The 17,030-nt window shown below is 42.2% G+C and overlaps 1 protein-coding gene across 1 annotated transcript; it reads left to right on the forward strand.

The window, feature by feature from the left end:
• Positions 1–11,946: 11,946 nt before the first annotated feature.
• On the forward strand, positions 11,947–17,001 carry chgb (chromogranin B). Its single transcript, XM_062411443.1, has 7 exons — positions 11,947–12,083; positions 12,241–12,287; positions 12,381–12,471; positions 12,883–14,884; positions 15,063–15,153; positions 15,275–15,385; positions 16,593–17,001. Exons 1-7 carry the CDS (start codon positions 12,035–12,037, stop codon positions 16,671–16,673), a joined length of 2,472 nt encoding a protein of 823 aa, XP_062267427.1. The 5' UTR covers positions 11,947–12,034; the 3' UTR covers positions 16,674–17,001.
• Positions 17,002–17,030: the final 29 nt, after the last annotated feature.

Here is a 17,030-nt window from a genome sequence, read left to right on the forward strand (position 1 = left end):
CAAAAGGTTTTTAGTGTTCCGTGGTAGTTACTGCTGTGGTTTATTGTTTTGTATTTTGTGTTTTGCAGCTATAGCAAACCTTTTCTTCAGGATATGCAAATTATAGTATAGAAATAATAGATGTATGTATATAAAGTTGGATGACAGAATGACTCCCCTGCATCTTGATTGCATCCGGGTGGCTGGCTGCAGTATTGCCCATAAACCCTGTCTCCTCCATGTTAGTGGACAGGACATGGGCCAAAAGTAGCTCTTACCAAACAATTTAAATGTTTTCCTTTATTTGGGTAAGTTTGATTTTAATTTGTTATTTTGAGTCTGTGTACTGCACGTATTATGAATCGTAGTTAGAATGCTAAAATAGTTAATATAGCCGTGGTATCAAGATTACAGCATGTTCACTTTCGGCTGCTTACTTCATTCATTTACTCCAATTGTGCTGAGAGGGAAACATTGGGAAGATAGTTACATATAGAGATTAAGAGGGAGGAGAAGAATCCACAGACTTGGTATGATCTCTCCGTGTGTTGCTGGTAAATGTGTCTCATCAGTCTCAGATAATAAACCAAATCCTAACACTAAACTAATAAATCCTAACAATGATTGAACAGCAGCACAATCTCAATCAAAATCTCCTCCGTCCTCTCCTTCCGCCTCACCAGTTTGAAATGTTAACACAAGTAGAAACAGTATCGCAAGATGAAAACAACTCAATCTGCCACAATCAAGAGAGCGACACATCGAAACATGGCACGGAGGCACTTTGATATATTCTTTGTTTTTTTCTCTTCACACTAACATATATTGGTTTAGTTGCAAAGTGCGTAGCGGCTTAGGGAATGATTTATTTTCTAAAGGATGCTCTTTGCAGAACACTAAACTTTATTGTCAGTGGCACCTCATTAACTCCCTGGGATGATTTATAAAAATACAGCAGCTTTGTCATTTTATGAATCATTAGCAGACAGGTTGATTTTTCATGGTTGGTTCTAGAGAGGCAACTCAGCCAATTTGTGGGGGAGTTTATGCACGATGTGAGGAGTTTTTTTTAATCTTCAACTCATTAAAAAATGGTCTCGCTCGTTAGTCATTCATCTTGTGTGTGTTTAGGGGGAGAAGCGTCTGTTGGGCCTCGGCTCTTGCTCACGCTAACTCTTCATGGGAGAAAAAGGCCTGCCACAAGTCATGCAACAAACTGTGCCCTCGTTTACTTTAGTTTTTCAGTGATTCCGCCTCAGGAAAATGTCCCACATCAACATCAGCACTGCACTGAATCAAAACCATCACCCAATTTTGTTGTTTCGAGGATATGACAGCTGTGATGCAGCCGATTTACGTTTGCTCTTCATTTAATAGTAGTACAACTAATATGATAGTTAATCAAGTGCAATTAAATATTCTCTCTCCCTCATTTCTCTCATCTCACCCCAACGAGTTGAGGCAGATGTCTTCCCTGCCTAAGTTCAGCACTGCTCGAAGTTTCTTTCAGTTCTCCACTGTCACCATGTGACAGCTCGTTGTAAGAACAATTTTGTAATGCTTTCACTCAAAAGTCTACCTCAACAGATGGAAAATCTTTTTCCATTTTCCACATGAGGGCATTTACTCTATGAGCTGGCAACTCTCTGTGCTCCGTCAATGCTTCAATAAATATGTATTCATGGGTGCATATGTAATTGATGTAGTCGAGGGCTGAGTCAGGGCCCTTGTCCCATGTACTGCATCTTTTCATGCAATCTCTCCAAGAGGTTCTGTAGGAAAAGTGGTTACTTCTGACTGTGATACACTGGCGAACTGTCTAGGGTGAACCTCGTGCCCAATGTCCGCTGGGACTGGCTCCAGGTCCAGCTCCTCTTCCTTATCCTTAACAGGATAATTGGCATAATGGATGGATGAAGCTATGGGTACAGAACCCATAGATTTGGTGCTTTATAAATAAAACTGAATTGAATCCAAAGTGATGCAGACGTGAACACAGGGGTTAAAAGCAGCAAGGAACATTCAGTTAGCATGTGTCACCGCACATAAAGCATTTGCTCCTGTGACAACGAGCCACTGTCTCTCAGCAGCACCAGAGGGAATGAAAGAAAGAAGACAATACTCTTCTCAATATGAACGCTCTTTAAGGAAAAACCATAAACTGCCATCCCTTTCCAACATTGGGTGACAGTGAGTGTGCAAGACATCCATGTCTTCCTCTACACAGACCAGCAGAGATTGACTCCGCCTGAGGAGGATCTGCACGACTCACTGCAAACGTGCATTCTTGCACCCAACTCCCCCAGCTGAGTGAAATCAGATTAAAGATTGAGCGGCTCATGTCCAATAGAAAGTCCAGACCTTTTCAAAGCAAACAAGGGCCAACACCAATCCATTCAGAAGTGAATCAGGGTGAATAGAGACACGACTCCGTTCCCAAACTGCTATTGATCTCGACACCGGTGGGGGTGTCCTCGTAGAGAAGCAGGCTCGCCGCTATTGATTTAAACCTCCTCTGTAGATTTTCATTACAAAGTAAAAGTTGTAAAAGTTCTTTATAGATAGATAGATGGATACTTTATTAATCCCATGGGAAATTCAGATTCAGATTATGCTAATGTTTGTTCTTATTTATTTTAATAGCATTGCTTTTCCCATTTTCGTTTCACATTTTTGTATTCCTCTCTTTGTATCTCAGTTAGGAGCCTTTTGGGAAAGTGCAACTTAAATGAGCAAGTGACTCTAAAGGCCTTTTATATTTAGCAATCTATTTGAATTGATAACATTTCCTCACTTCTTAAATAAGAAAACATGTGTGATGTGACAGATTGGAGTTGATCCAGTGTATCCATAGTGGTATGGATGTAGCCTTATTGATAACCTTTGAACCTTTGAGCCTGAGGGGGAAATCAAACAAATAATCAAATTGTGTCCTGCTCTTGTCTGAGTCCTGAGTCCATTTCACTTGAGGTTTCCCTGTGTGAAGAATGCTTAACATCAGTGTAAGTTTAATCAAAGAGCAGAAGGTCACAGCAGGACAGATGATCCAAGGCAGCATCAATCATCTTTGATATAAATTCAATATAAGAGTTCATTAAGAGATTCTCAACACTTTAAGTATGGTCTCCTGTAGGGAGCAGGAATAAATCCATCATTTATTGATCACTTGCAGCCCAAGATAAAATAAAATTGTTCTTGCAGGTGTTTGACATTCACTCAGTGTGGAAGCAGAGGGTCAAGCAAACCAAGAGCACTGAATAATGATTACCTGCGGACTGCACCTGTCCAGCAGACAGCATCTTGGGTGCAGCTCCTCGGCGGCCATTAGCGGGGGGAACATCGATGACGTGGAACCTGTGGAAAGCAGGGATTTAAGGGATCGCCTTGATAATACACTTTCAAACAAACAGTGCATGTGAAATCAGAAACCAGCCAAAGGAAAGTATCGTGGGCTGCACCTCGATTGCCCCTCCCTCCTCTGTAGGTGAGTGTGAGTGAATAATGTTTGATGAATGAACACTTTTTGGTTTGGCATGCTTGATGTGTGTGAGTGTGTGTGTGTGTTTTCCACTAATCACCTGATGCATTTATATAAACCCTGGTCTTCCTTTGCCATGTTATGACTAGTCTTGGCTCAGATCAGCGTCTGTCTGATCGATTTGTGCGCCTGCCTGTTCGGCCTGTAACTTGCCTCAAACAGATTAGGAATTTGAAGACGTTTTCTCTCCTGTGAGCTCTTTCATGTAAAGCTCTGAAGTCATATTGACAGACAAAAACAAAAACGACTCGCTGAAACTTCTAAGAAAGGAAGTAAAGCAATGGTGGAAGGACGTGAATGTGTTACTCCCCTAGATAAGAGAAAAAGACAGAAATGAAGCGGACCAGATGTTTGTTGGCTTCAAGTCAGTATAATGCAGTAACAAATAGAGACATTGCAATTTCAGAATTTTACAGCAAATTTCAAACACATCAGGAAAATCGGAACTTTAAACATGCAAAATAGAATAATACATATGTGGCATCTCTGAATAAACAATATAATACACACATTGACTAAATTGACCCAAACAACAGTAAAACCTCCACCATACAACACACACACAGCGACACGGGTGCTGCCTGCACATCTGGACCCTGCGCCGTCTGTGTGTGCCCACCCAGCAAGCTTGGCGCATCGGGCCAGCTCCCTCATGTTCAAACTTTCTAAACCTACCTAGCAAAACCCCCTGTAAACAAGTATCCCACCACCAGCACTCACCACGACCTATAACACACAGCACAAGCGTGTAGCCCCCACATTACAACACCTGTCCTTACCTAGAAAAGGGGAAAAGACAGAAATGAGGCAGACAGGATGTGTGTTGGCTTCAGGTCCAAAGTGTAATGAACGAGCCGCCCCCCTCTACTGTCCAAACCCGGGACCCCAGTGTGATAACAACCCAAAGACCAAAGCTACAGACTGCAGACGTCACTGATAATTCAATCCCTGCAAACAACACTAGGACCCATCCGCCACAAAGGGTCCTTTAAATATCTCTTAACAATAAACTAGAGAGCACTAATAGCCATATTCCACCATGGCAGTTCTGCTGGTCCAGGAGAAAGAACTGCGTACGTCAGAGGCTGGGGGTGGGATTATCGTGGCCAACGAGACCAACCACAACTTGGTTTCTTACCAGGTTCACAAGTTGAACCAGCTCTGAACTGGCATCAGCTCAGCACTAGCACGTGGTTTACTTCGGTGGAAAGGGGCAACCTTCGCTACGGCCCAATGGTGACCTTATGAGTCCCCTACACATGCCTTTTTTCTTCATGAAGATCTATGAATTATTAAAAAACGATTCTAAAGGTTTTTCCTGGATCTTCCCCCTGATCTGGAGCCTAGGCAAAATTAACTGGGCTCTTCCCTGACCCATCCACCGAGTCTCATGGTAATCTGGTCAGTAGTTTTTACCTTACCCTGGTAACTAAGAGACAGACGAAAACATAGCCTCATTGCTGAAAGTAACAAAGTGCTCTGTCAGAGTCTCCGTCCTAAGTGTTGTGGTTTTGTGAAGGTTTATGTAGATGCAAATATGTAAATCATCAGATCAAACAGCTCACACAGATCATTCAATACAGCTCAGTAGAAAATGATTAAAGTCTCAGAATTCACTTTTCTGCTCGGACTGTTTGTGTGATCGGGCTTGTCTGAAGCACATTGAAATCAATGTCCATGATGAAAACCCAGGAGAGGAAAGCATATAAAGGTTAAGATTTATTCACTGCAAAGGTTCGACACAAAAGCTTTGTGAGCATCCTCTCAGATGTGCGGCAGCAACAACAGCAGTGTTTTAGGAAAGAGAAGAGCTTTGTGTCCAAACATCATTACCCTAAAAATCTAATTATTTATTTATTATTACTTTAATGGATATGGGAACATTCTTTCTTCTCGATTAAGCTTAAATGACATAGCTTTGGCAATAAATAATGACCACAGATACATTGCAGTACTCAAAGATCCTCTATGAGAACATCAAAGGTTCATGTTTTTGAGTTTTTGTCTGTTTTCAGTGAGGTGGGTTGTACTCAGCTGGGGGGGGGGGGGGGGGGGGTCGATGTAATCATATAAAGTTTAACACACTATCCTAAATCGAATAGAACATGACCAGTTAAATCTTGTATGTCTTTATTGAAAACACACATTAAATATAATTATAAGCATTCCATATACCGCGGAATGGCATGGTGTGGTATTATGGTATCGTACGGTATGATATTGTGATATGGAATGGTATGGTATTGAATGGTATGGCACAGCCCTGCACATAATGGCATAGTACAGCATCCAGTTGCCTCCATTGATGGTGTGTGTGATGATTATCTGAACACTGACATTATTTTATCAGCATTTCATACCAGTTCACATTAGATTGTTTTATATAGGTCAGGATAGCTCTAACCCACACCTCCAATCTTGTTTCATAGGTTCACTAACCACTGACTCCAATTAGCTTTTATTAGTGTGTTTAGCCTTTGAGTTCGCACACGTTCTCTCACCTACGCATTAAATGTTCCAGAGATGTAATTATTATAGATGATAAATTATAAAATTAGAACAGATGACGATTGCCATGATTGACCACAAGAATAAGTGCAGATAATTCCACTTTTTCTTTCCTCAAGCACAAATCGTTTAGCAATTCAGTTAATTTCTGTGATCAAATGATCCCTATATTCCTGAATGTCTTCATTATATAAACAAATTAATCAAGCTTCAATTAAAAGGACCATAAAAAGAATAGATTTACAACCATGATTTACACAAATTAATGAGGTTAATAAATAAATATATAAAGCCTCCTCTTTGAGCTGTTGTTGACCTATCATCATCCATAACCATATGGCTTTCATTAACACATTCAGTTAAAATTCAACCACATTAAAAAAAGAATCAGCCAGTGAAATGATATTGCCTGGAATCGATTATTATTCTGGATATTAAGCAAATATACCAATATATTGACCAATGAAATCAAAGACTCTAGCTTGAATAACCCACAAGAGGTGTTACTTTGACTTTGAAGAGCAATTTAATTGCCTCACAGCTGCAATGTTTCCAGCATGGTGTTGTGAATTTTATACATGAGTGTAGAACACAAAAGTAGAGCTCTTTAAAATTTAAATGAAATAAAATTCATCCTTTTGGAGGGAAACCTCCAACTCCAGTCCTCCAAGTCGAGGAGTGAAATCCAATAGTTCCAAATTGTTCCTTGTGTAGGTGTGTTCACTATTCTGTTTCCACATTTTGAACATTTAAACATGTTCTTATCTGGGATTCGACAAGATGAATCCAGCAGATCAGGTGGCGTTTGGCTTACTGTAACTACGTTTATCCGTTTAGTTGTTGCAGTTCTGAACATTCAGTTCTGGTCCACTCAGAAGATACAGTGTCACTGGTTCAATGTCCTCCTCCCAACTTTACAATTTAATCACATTTATCTTCACTTATTCACAACCTTTTTCTTCCCCAAAGATCTCATTAAGATCTTCACTTTTACTCTGTATTACTGGAATGAACACATTTTACCAAAACACTGTCTGAATAATACTCACGGGTGATGGCAGAGGAACTCAAGCTTGCAACTTTCACACAAACACACACACACACACACACACACACACACACACACACACACATACACACACACACACAAACACACACACACGCACACACACACACACATATACACAAAGACAGGTCACGTTGTTCAGGATGTTTAATTGTGGAGTTCATTCGTATTTGATTTCAAAAGCAGAGAGAAGTGAAGGGGAACTAAAGGATTATAATTAGGAAACATATTTTAATGAGCCTTCACCGGGGTGTCTGGTAATTAGGATAATTCACATCCCGTATCAAACAATAACTCAGCGCTGAATCCTCTTTATCGGCCATTTCCCTCTTGCACAGGCCCCTGAGGTCCTATTGAGCGCTATATTGAGAAGCATCCTTGCTGCTACAATAGCAGAGGTACTACCATTACAGTTGATGAATCTGGGAACACAGACACATTGTGTAAAAGATACAAGTATCGATCATCCTGTTAATGCATAATCAGCTAAGCAGCTTTGTAATGACACCTGCAGTGTGCAGCCTATCTGGCTTCATTTTCCGCACCACTTCACCTGTTTACTGTAAGTAAGTATATACGTCTCTAATAGTATTTATAGATTTAGTTTATGCACCACTTAAATACGACCTAGTAAGTGCTGCTGCATAATATAATATTAATGTTCCTTCTTGAAGAGGATAGCTGTGTCAATGAATCCTTGGTAGCAGCGCTGTGGGAGCTTTACCTAAGTGCCTACTCTAATTTTAGACAAATGCAAATATGTGCACAATGGCTGAGCTAACATGCTAATGCCTACCACGTTTAACGTAGAGCTAACATGCCAATGCTAGCTGAAGTTGATGGGACTGTCATTAGTTTTGCAGGCGTGTGGTCAGAAACCTCAGTATTGGAGGAACAAATGTAATGAAAGTCCAGATGTTGAAACATTTCACTCAAAGCCACAAATGAAGACCTCACAGTGGCAACAGTGAAAAGGGTCCGCCAATGTCTAAGGTGCATCCCCATGGGACCTAGACCGATCGATTCAGTCTGTGTCCTGCACATGATGAGATACTTGACTGGATTAATGACAAATGTTACCTTCCGATGAAACAGGGAAGTCATCAGTGGGCTACCAAAGTCACTGAGATTAATCTACTGGGTACCATGAATATCTGTACCCTTGTTTTAGGTCAATGCATCCAGTGGTTGTTTTTCATTTTATTATCAGTTCTTAACACAAAATATTGGTTGTTTTGTATCACTGTCTCTATCACTAAAAGATGATGATGCTTCTTAATGATAAGTGCCTAGAAGTGTCTGGCTTATTCTGATTTCTCGGGACATTTCTAGGCATTTTTGCTAAAATGTAAAGTGCCCACGTATTATACTTTCCTAATACCAGGAGCGGGAAATGTCTAGGCATTTGCCTCAATGATAAGTGCCTAGAAGTGTCCGGCTCATTCTGATTGGTAGGGACATTTCAAGGCATTTTGCTACTATGGTAAGTGCCTAGAGGTGTCCGGCTCATTCTGATTGGTAGGGACATTTCTAGGCATTTTGCTACTATGGTAAGTGCCTAGAGGTGTACAAGTATTGCACTTCTGTAACCACTAGTGTGGGACATTTCTAGACATTTTGCTTTCATGTAAAGTGCCTACAAGTGTCTCCCTGAGACTGTGCTGTAAATAAAACCTCCTACTTAACAAAATAATCCATAATCCCACATTAACAGACTCCTATTGTTAAAAGTGTGTTTATTTGACCGAAGGGGACCACAGAAATACTCTCCATTGTTCCTGGACTATAATCAAAGTCCAACATGAAGCTTGTCTCCACCAAACATCAAAGCCTGGCTGAGGCTTTCATGCAGCATGACACTTTGCCGCTCGCCTTTTGTTCATGCATAAAAATTGTCGTGATGAAAGGAGTGGCGTAGTTGCAGAAAGGGACTGATCTGCGAGTCGTGCTCTCCAAGCCTATCCCAACACATTGAGCTTTCCCTCTAAACCCCCCCCCCCCCCCCCCCTTCGCCTTCTGACTGTAAGCGCCTATGTCTTCATGGCTCGCTAAAATATTAATCAGGCCAGGAGCAATAACAGTGACGGTCACACAAACAAACACATACACGGTGTCACATGTGAGTGCACAAACATTCACAGGGAACACACACACATTGTTCACAGCGAGATACTTGTATAATTTAGTGGTTCACTGCCTTTGTTATCCAGTGGCTGGATGGTTCACAGTGCAGCGCTGATCCTCGGTCACAGACATGACTTCCTCCCTTGGGAGCACAGAGGAAACTGCAGAGTGCCGTTATCCTGCTGCTCCTGCTACTTCTCACTGTGCACAGTGCATGTGAAAATGAAAGTTATCCCTCCATCTTTCACACAAAAGACCAGGTTCACTGGCTGACATTATTGTTTTATGCTCTGAGCAGTAATTGTTTCAGCGACCACAGTGCGAGGCCGTCTGCAGAAACAAAGATGGATGTCAGCGACCAGTCGTGCAGGCACGAGGAGCACAGATGAGAGAGCAGGACATTCACATTTCGCTCGCAGCTGTTGCAGTTTCTGGGCTCATGAGTCCTGAGACGTGACTGAATGTGCTTTGCCATATGCATTAAGGTCAAGGCTGATAGTAGAAAAACCCTGTGTAAAAATCCATTTTAAATCAAACTAGCACTCTATAGTATAGACTAGTTTTGGACAGTGCAGTATTGTACAGTACACAACAGTATGGTATAGTTTTTTATAGTGCATTATCATGCTATGGACATTAGTATAGTATAGTGTAGTATAGTATACTATGGTGAATTCATACCTATTTATATACATACATATAGATGTTTCCTTATACTAATCTTCAAATACAGTCAAAATCATTTGCAAGCATGTGCCACTGCACAAAATGCTCTAAAAGAAAGCAAGAGAACAAAAATATTATGCAAATTGCCAAAAAGAAGAAGGCAGTAGTTGTCAGGTTGAATGTTCTGAGCCACGCTGAGCTGTGCCCACTACATCTGAGCTCTGTCGCCGCACATGTCAGCTCATCCCAAGAAGACATCGGTGGCCTCTGACTGAGATACAGCTCAGGCGTAACTGAGTTTCAGAGAATTAGAAACAGAAGAAATGCAAAGTGATGATAAGATCACTGTCCTTTCACATATACAAACACAAATTTATTATTATTGTTTCTCTGCAGCAATTCTTTTTGAAAAAAAGATATTCAGCCACTCTGGTCAGAGCATCACTGGGTCTGCAATAGAAATATGCAGAGAAAGAGCACTCCTCTAGTACGTCCATGTCCCTGGACTGTTAACCACAACCGCTATTGATTCACGTCTCATTAACTAGTTTCCCTCTGCTGCTGCTAAAGCTCAATAAATATCATGAGGAATATGATGAGAAATTGTCTGAATGAATTACTGGAGAGTCAGTTGGGCTTAATTCGGACTCAGGGTTGGTCAAACCCCTCAGCTGCACATCTTGTGACATTTACTCTGTTTAATATATTGCACATTAGCATATATTTATTAATTTATGCCAGCACACAAGTAGGGAAAAAAAGCTGTATTACATAACTTCAACGGGAGACATTGTTATGCCTGTTCTGAAACACAAAAGAGAAAATACGCATCTTATTTTGAGGGAATTAATTACAGAGTAATAATGTGAATATTAGATTAGATTAGATTCAACTTTATTGTCATTGCACAGAACAAGTACTGTAAAGAGTTAAAGTGCAGAGTATTGTGCGTATTTGAAATGTAAATAAAAAAGATATGTCCGCGATCTGATTTAATGCCACAGCAGCAGCACTGAGAGGGTTTCCACATAACTTGAAATTAAGCATTTCAACAGATATCTGAGCTGGATCAGGTTATGACATTAAAATATTAAAAAAAAAAAAAAAAAAAGGTCAGATGGCTGGACCTGTAATCTATGTTCACAGCAGTGAATAGAGGTTCTTTTACACAACAGGGATCTTTCTTGGTTTAACATAAATGCGGAAACTCAAACCAAAGACACAGAAGCGTTTCAGTATCTACCTACTAATTCCACTAATGTGATCTTCATCATGGCAACAACATTCATAGAATCACTTCCTCTTTACAAGTATGTCTTCAAAGTATTTGAGCATTTATTTTGAAAGTTTGTGAACTTTGGACTGAAGATTGTGTGGATTACTTAACAGGTCTCGGGAAATAGCCATAGACATGTAATGCATGAAAATATAACAGCAGTAGAGCAAATAATTCAGACTTATGTATAAACCACATTTTTAATCTAATTTTAACATGTTTGTAGAGGACTCATTAATAATTCTGAAGTAGCTTCAGCGCATCAACACAGATTAAGAAAAAAGCCCATTGCAAAAAGAAATGCACTATACTTACAGGCTCATTGTTACATGGTTAAGAAAATCAAGATAATCAAGGACGAGCAGGATCCAGGGAGAAACTGTAATAATCAAACCTCAAACTTTGATTAAAAGGCAACAATTGATGAATGATAAATAAACACGATTCCAAATAACAAAGTCATGGTGCAGGATTCACAAATCGTACTGCTTTATCCTCAAGGGTCTTGTGGCATTAACCGCACAGCACAAGATGAAAACCAGTTTAAAACCGCATCACCTGAACCAAACGTGACACTAACGGGATTTCTAACGAGCTTGTCATGAAATGTCGACGCCGTGCCGCAATTCCAGTCCACTCACACTCTCTCCCTCTCTTGCAGGTCTAATGAGTAATGACACTAAAGGGAGCCGTGAGCCTGGAGGCTTCCTCCCACGCCTCCTCCCAGCCCCCTCCTCTGCCTATTTGAGGAGCTCCCCTCTGCTCCGGTGCTCCAGAGCAGCGCAGCTCTCTCCTGCTGCTGCGAAGAGACGGGACTCCCCGGCACGGCTGCTGTTTTTACAAGTGGGATTTACCCTGATCTCATCCTCGCCCCAACATGAGACTTCTTCTTCTTCTTGTTGTTGCGGTGGCGGCTCTGTTGACAGGTTGGTGGATTGCTTTTGCTTTTTCCCTGCTGAAGTTAGTGGAAGTCAGTTCAGGACCATGGACAGAGGCAGAGACGACTCCTGGATTTGAATGCATGCAGACAAACCCATTTTCTCTTATGTCACATTTAAATACTTTTTTTCCCCCATTATGCAGAAAATCTAGCGCTTCCAGTGGGGAAAGAAGGTCGGAGAGAAGATGTGGTATGTTTTTTTCTGATACAAATTCAGTGATTATAAAGTGAATCCCGGATGGGAGCATTTAGCTGCATGTTTAGTTTGTTTGATTACTTGCAGGTAACACGATGCCTGGTGGAGGTCCTGTCCAAAGCTCTCTCCACACCGGACTCTCAGCTGGATCAGGAATGCAGGGACATTCTCCAAGAAGGTCTGTAGCGCACAGGTCACTGTTATGTCCCATGTTGCTTCAGAGTAGAACATTAAAATACTGTAATATGTAGCCTACATAGATTTATAATAGGTCTTTTAAGGAGAGTGCTGCTTGTTGATGCGCTGCACACTGAGGAGCTGGTAGATTCAAGCTGATAAAAATACAGTCACGCTGAATATCTTGCCAAGCAGCTGGTAACATTAAAAAAAGAGTAATTGAGATTATTATGGTCACAGTTTTCACGCCACTTCTACCTTCAAGAGAATATTTTCTCTTATATGACAGAAGTGATTCGCCGTCACAATCAATTTGATCTAGAATGAAATTAAATGACAAATCCATCATAACGTGTCCATAAGGGCAAGAGATCTGTACATCACTGATGATCTTTCTTTTGCTCTGTCACAGGGGTTAAACAGATCCCTCTGGACAAGAAGAGCGGGGACGGGATTGTAACTCATGAGGAGGTGGTCAAAGTTCAGCCCAAGGATACAGAGACAAAGGCAGCCGATGTGAAAGACATCGAGGCACTCCTGAAATCTGTAGAGGAGAAAAAGGAAAACCCAGAGGATGAGCGCAGCCAAGAGTCCTGGAGTTTGGGTGACGAGAAGGAAAAGAGACATGAGAACGCAGAAGAAGAAGTAGTGCGGGAGAAAAGAAGCAAATGGAAGTCTGGGAGATACCACCAAAAGAAAGCCAAACGAGATGAGGAGCCTTTAGGAGACGAGAGGGACGAGCCAGAGGAGGAACGAAGCCAAGAGTCCTGGGATGTAGACAAAAGGCATGGGAACGAAGTGGAGGACGAGAGAATCAAACGCATATGGAAACCCACACACCGCTACCACCACAAGAAAAAACTTCACAAACGTGGCGATGAAGAGGGAGACGAAGAGCGCAGCCAAGAAGATTGGGGTCTTGACAATGAGCGAGACAAGAGGAACTGGAGGCCTGGCAGGTACCACCAGAGGAGAACCAAACGTGATGAAGAGCTCTCAGAAGAAGCCAGAGAAGAACCAGATGAAGAACGCAGCCAGGAGAGCTGGGACTTTGACACAGGAAGAGAAAAGAGGAAATGGAGGCCTGGCAGGTACCAACAGACGAGAAGCAAACGTGATGAAGAGCTCTCAGAAGGAGCCAGGGAAGAACCAGATGAAGAACGCAGCCAGGAGAGCTGGGACTTTGATACAGGAAGAGAACAGAGGAAATGGAGGCCTGGCAGGTACCAACAGACGAGAAGCAAACGTGATGAAGAGCTCTCAGAAGGGGCCAGGGAAGAACCAGATGAAGAACGCAGCCAGGAGAACTGGGACTTTGATACAGGAAGAGAAAAGAGGAAATGGAGGCCTGGCAGGTACCAACAGACGAGAAGCAAACGTGATGAAGAGCTCTCAGAAGAAGCTAGGGAAGAACCAGATGAAGATCGCAGCCAGGAGAGCTGGGACTTTGACACAGGAAGAGAAAAGAGGAAATGGAGGCCTGGCAGGTACCAACAGACGAGAAGCAAACGTGATGAAGAGCTCTCAGAAGGAGCCAGGGAAGAACCAGATGAAGAACGCAGCCAGGAGAACTGGGACTTTGATACAGGAAGAGAAAAGAGGAAATGGAGGCCTGGCAGGTACCAACAGACGAGAAGCAAACGTGATGAAGAGCTCTCAGAAGGAGCCAGGGAAGAACCAGATGAAGATCGCAGCCAGGAGAGCTGGGACTTTGACTCTGGAAGAGAGAAGAGGAGCTGGAGGCCTGGCAGGTACCACCAGACGAGAAGCAAACGTGATGAAGAGCTCTCAGAAGGAGCCAGGGAAGAACCAGGTGAAGAACGTAGCCAGGAGAGCTGGGACTTTGACACAGGAAGGGAAAAGAGGAAATGGAGGCCTGGGAGGTACCAACAGACGAGAAGCAAACGTGATGAAGAGCTCTCAGAAGAAGCTAGGGAAGAACCAGATGAAGATCGCAGCCAGGAGAGCTGGGACTTTGACACAGGAAGAGAAAAGAGGAAATGGAGGCCTGGCAGGTACCAACAGACGAGAAGCAAACGTGATGAAGAACTTTCAGAAGGAGCAATGGAAGAACCAGATGAAGAACGTAGCCAGGAGAACTGGGACTTTGACTCTGGAAGAGAGAAGAGGAGCTGGAGGCCTGGCAGGTACCACCAGAGGAGAACCAAACGTGATGAAGAGCTCTCAGAGGACAGGCGAGACGAGGTGGACGGAGAACGCAGCCAGGAGAGCTGGGACTTTGACAAAAGACACGGAAAAGAAGAGGGAGAGGTTGAAAAGCGCATTTGGAAGCCGACACACCGGTACCACCACAAAAAGAAACTTCACAAACGTGGTGGAGACTCATCAGAAGACGAGGAGGAACAGAGGGGTGTTTCAGAGGAGGCTGCAAAGGACAGGGACGAAGCCCTGAGGTACTCCTCTCTTGTCTCTTAAACTGTGCATGTCTGTATTTTGCATCCCACTGCACAACACGTTGCAGTGTTCAGTAATAGCAGCCAAATCAAAATCAACTTTTGCATAGTGAATGTGAACAAATCCCTGCATATGCTGGCATGAAAAGTTCAGCATCTAACTGCGGCTGCTTTTCAGGTATCTGGCAGAGAAGCGTAATCCCTGGATTTACAGAGGGTTCTACCATCCGGCCTTTAAAAGGGTTTCAGATGAACACGCAGCAACTAAGGTGAGCGTGATGAGACAACTTCCTCTCTCTGCCTGCTTGTATGAAACGGGAACAATATAACTGCTTGTTTCTTTGCATCCTTATACGGACCCCACTTTTCTTTCGCATTGACTGTGCTCAGATGGACGACCTGGCCAAGTTGCTGAGCTACAAGATAAACCAGCTGCCCGGCCATTCTAATCAGGAGGTTGCAAAGAGAAGCACGCTCCAGAGAGCCCTCACTCCGCAGGAGGTAAACACTACACTCACCGACTGCGACAAAAATACCTTATGGCTGATGTGGGGGTGCAACCGCTGTCATATTTACTTTGCTACAGCTCTAACTAGGCCACCCGGACTGAAGTCTAGGAAGAATACGTATACCTATACTTATATATCTACAGTAAATCTAATTGTGCTGATGGCAGACTTACGCAGCAGCAAAGGTTCAGGCTGAAATTTATCATTTTAGTATAAATGCAAATCATTAAAGTTTATAATAAAACAGTCTACCCTAAGATACACCTGCATGTTGCATAAAATCTATGATCAATAATGATTATAATAATAAAACTAGCTACTACAAAGTGCTTCAAAAAGAGGACAATGGAGGTACAATTTAAAAGATCACAGCAAAGCAAATTAAAAGTGTAAACATCCAAAGACAGCAGATAAAACAATACATACTTTAAAGGTAATGGCGAAAGTGAGGGATTAAAGAAACACAACATATCATTTTCAGTCTAAATCCATTTCAATGAACAGATTCCATCAAATATTCTCTAATGTCCTTGTGCAGACATGAAGCTCATCCCTCCACCAATCAGCTTGACTGATGGAGAAAGCAGCCACGGGCTCATTATGGAAATCTCCAGTTGACACGGAGATGTCAGGATTGAGCCCTCACAACCACAGAGCGTCCGTGAATATGCATCTGTGCAAATGGGCATCCAGAACTGTCCCTCATGAGCATGTCCCAGAGACACCAGAGAAAATCACCGGCAGTGACTCGTTCCAACTCTGTCATACGCAGAATCTACTCCCGCATTACTCACATGCGCTCGACTCTCACTGGGCTTGTTTGTCCCACTTTTACTTTTTGCAGTCACGACTGCTGCAATAATCAGACTAGGAATCTCGTGATTATAGCTTCCCAGGGCAATCAAATTGTTATGTGCCCATTAAAAGGAGATCAAAGGCCGTGTATTCCTCCCCATCTCGTCCCATGGATGCTTATTTATGATTTCAAGAGCACTACAGCTCAAGGGATAATGGTTTTATCAACTGAAATGACAGATTCTGCTTATTAGGCAAATGTGAAGCAGGCGTAGCGAAAATGTGATTGAAAATTAATTTACTGCAGATTTATTTCCCAAACATAATCAAAAACACGCTCTTTTAGGTATGACAACAAAATGGATTTGGCTTTTGTTCGCTCATACATACTGCGTGTTTTTCAGGATAAAGATCTGGAAAACCTAGCAGCCATGGACGTGGAGTTCCAGAAAATCGCCACCAAGCTGCAAGAGAACGGTGCATAAACCAGGACGGACAGCTTATTAAGACGCCACCTGAGGACTTCAGCTGCCGTGTTACCGCATGTCTGCCAATTCAGTGTGCTTACCGTGTACCAACATAAACAAAAGCTGGAGCCTTGCCAAAAAATACCAACTTGTTTATCATTGTATTTGTGATATTTTGATGTTCTCAATTTAATCCGCATGGGAATGGTCTTGATGTTTGTACATGTAAAGAGAAAATATGAAAATAATATATATATCTTGAACAGATTACTGGAATAATTGTGTTCTGAAGAGTTTGCTCATTCTGTGCTCAATAAAAGAGTTATTCTGGGACCAAACAAAGATCTCTCTTTATTATGATTATATTTTTGATGA

Source organism: Platichthys flesus, chromosome 18 (assembly GCF_949316205.1).
Source record: "Platichthys flesus chromosome 18, fPlaFle2.1, whole genome shotgun sequence".
NCBI classification, from domain to species: domain Eukaryota; kingdom Metazoa; phylum Chordata; class Actinopteri; order Pleuronectiformes; family Pleuronectidae; genus Platichthys; species Platichthys flesus.

What these genes read in the sequence shown, in the direction of transcription:
- chgb (XM_062411443.1), top strand. Translation starts at nt 12,035, where the DNA reads ATGAGACTTCTTCTTCTTCTTGTTGTTGCGGTGGCGGCTCTGTTGACA. An exon ending in CAGGGACATTCTCCAAGAAG is followed by an intron (nt 12,472 to 12,882) that starts GTCTGTAGCGCA and finishes GCTCTGTCACAG; the next exon opens with GGGTTAAACAGATCCCTCTG. An exon ending in GACAGGGACGAAGCCCTGAG is followed by an intron (nt 14,885 to 15,062) that starts GTACTCCTCTCT and finishes GCTGCTTTTCAG; the next exon opens with GTATCTGGCAGAGAAGCGTA.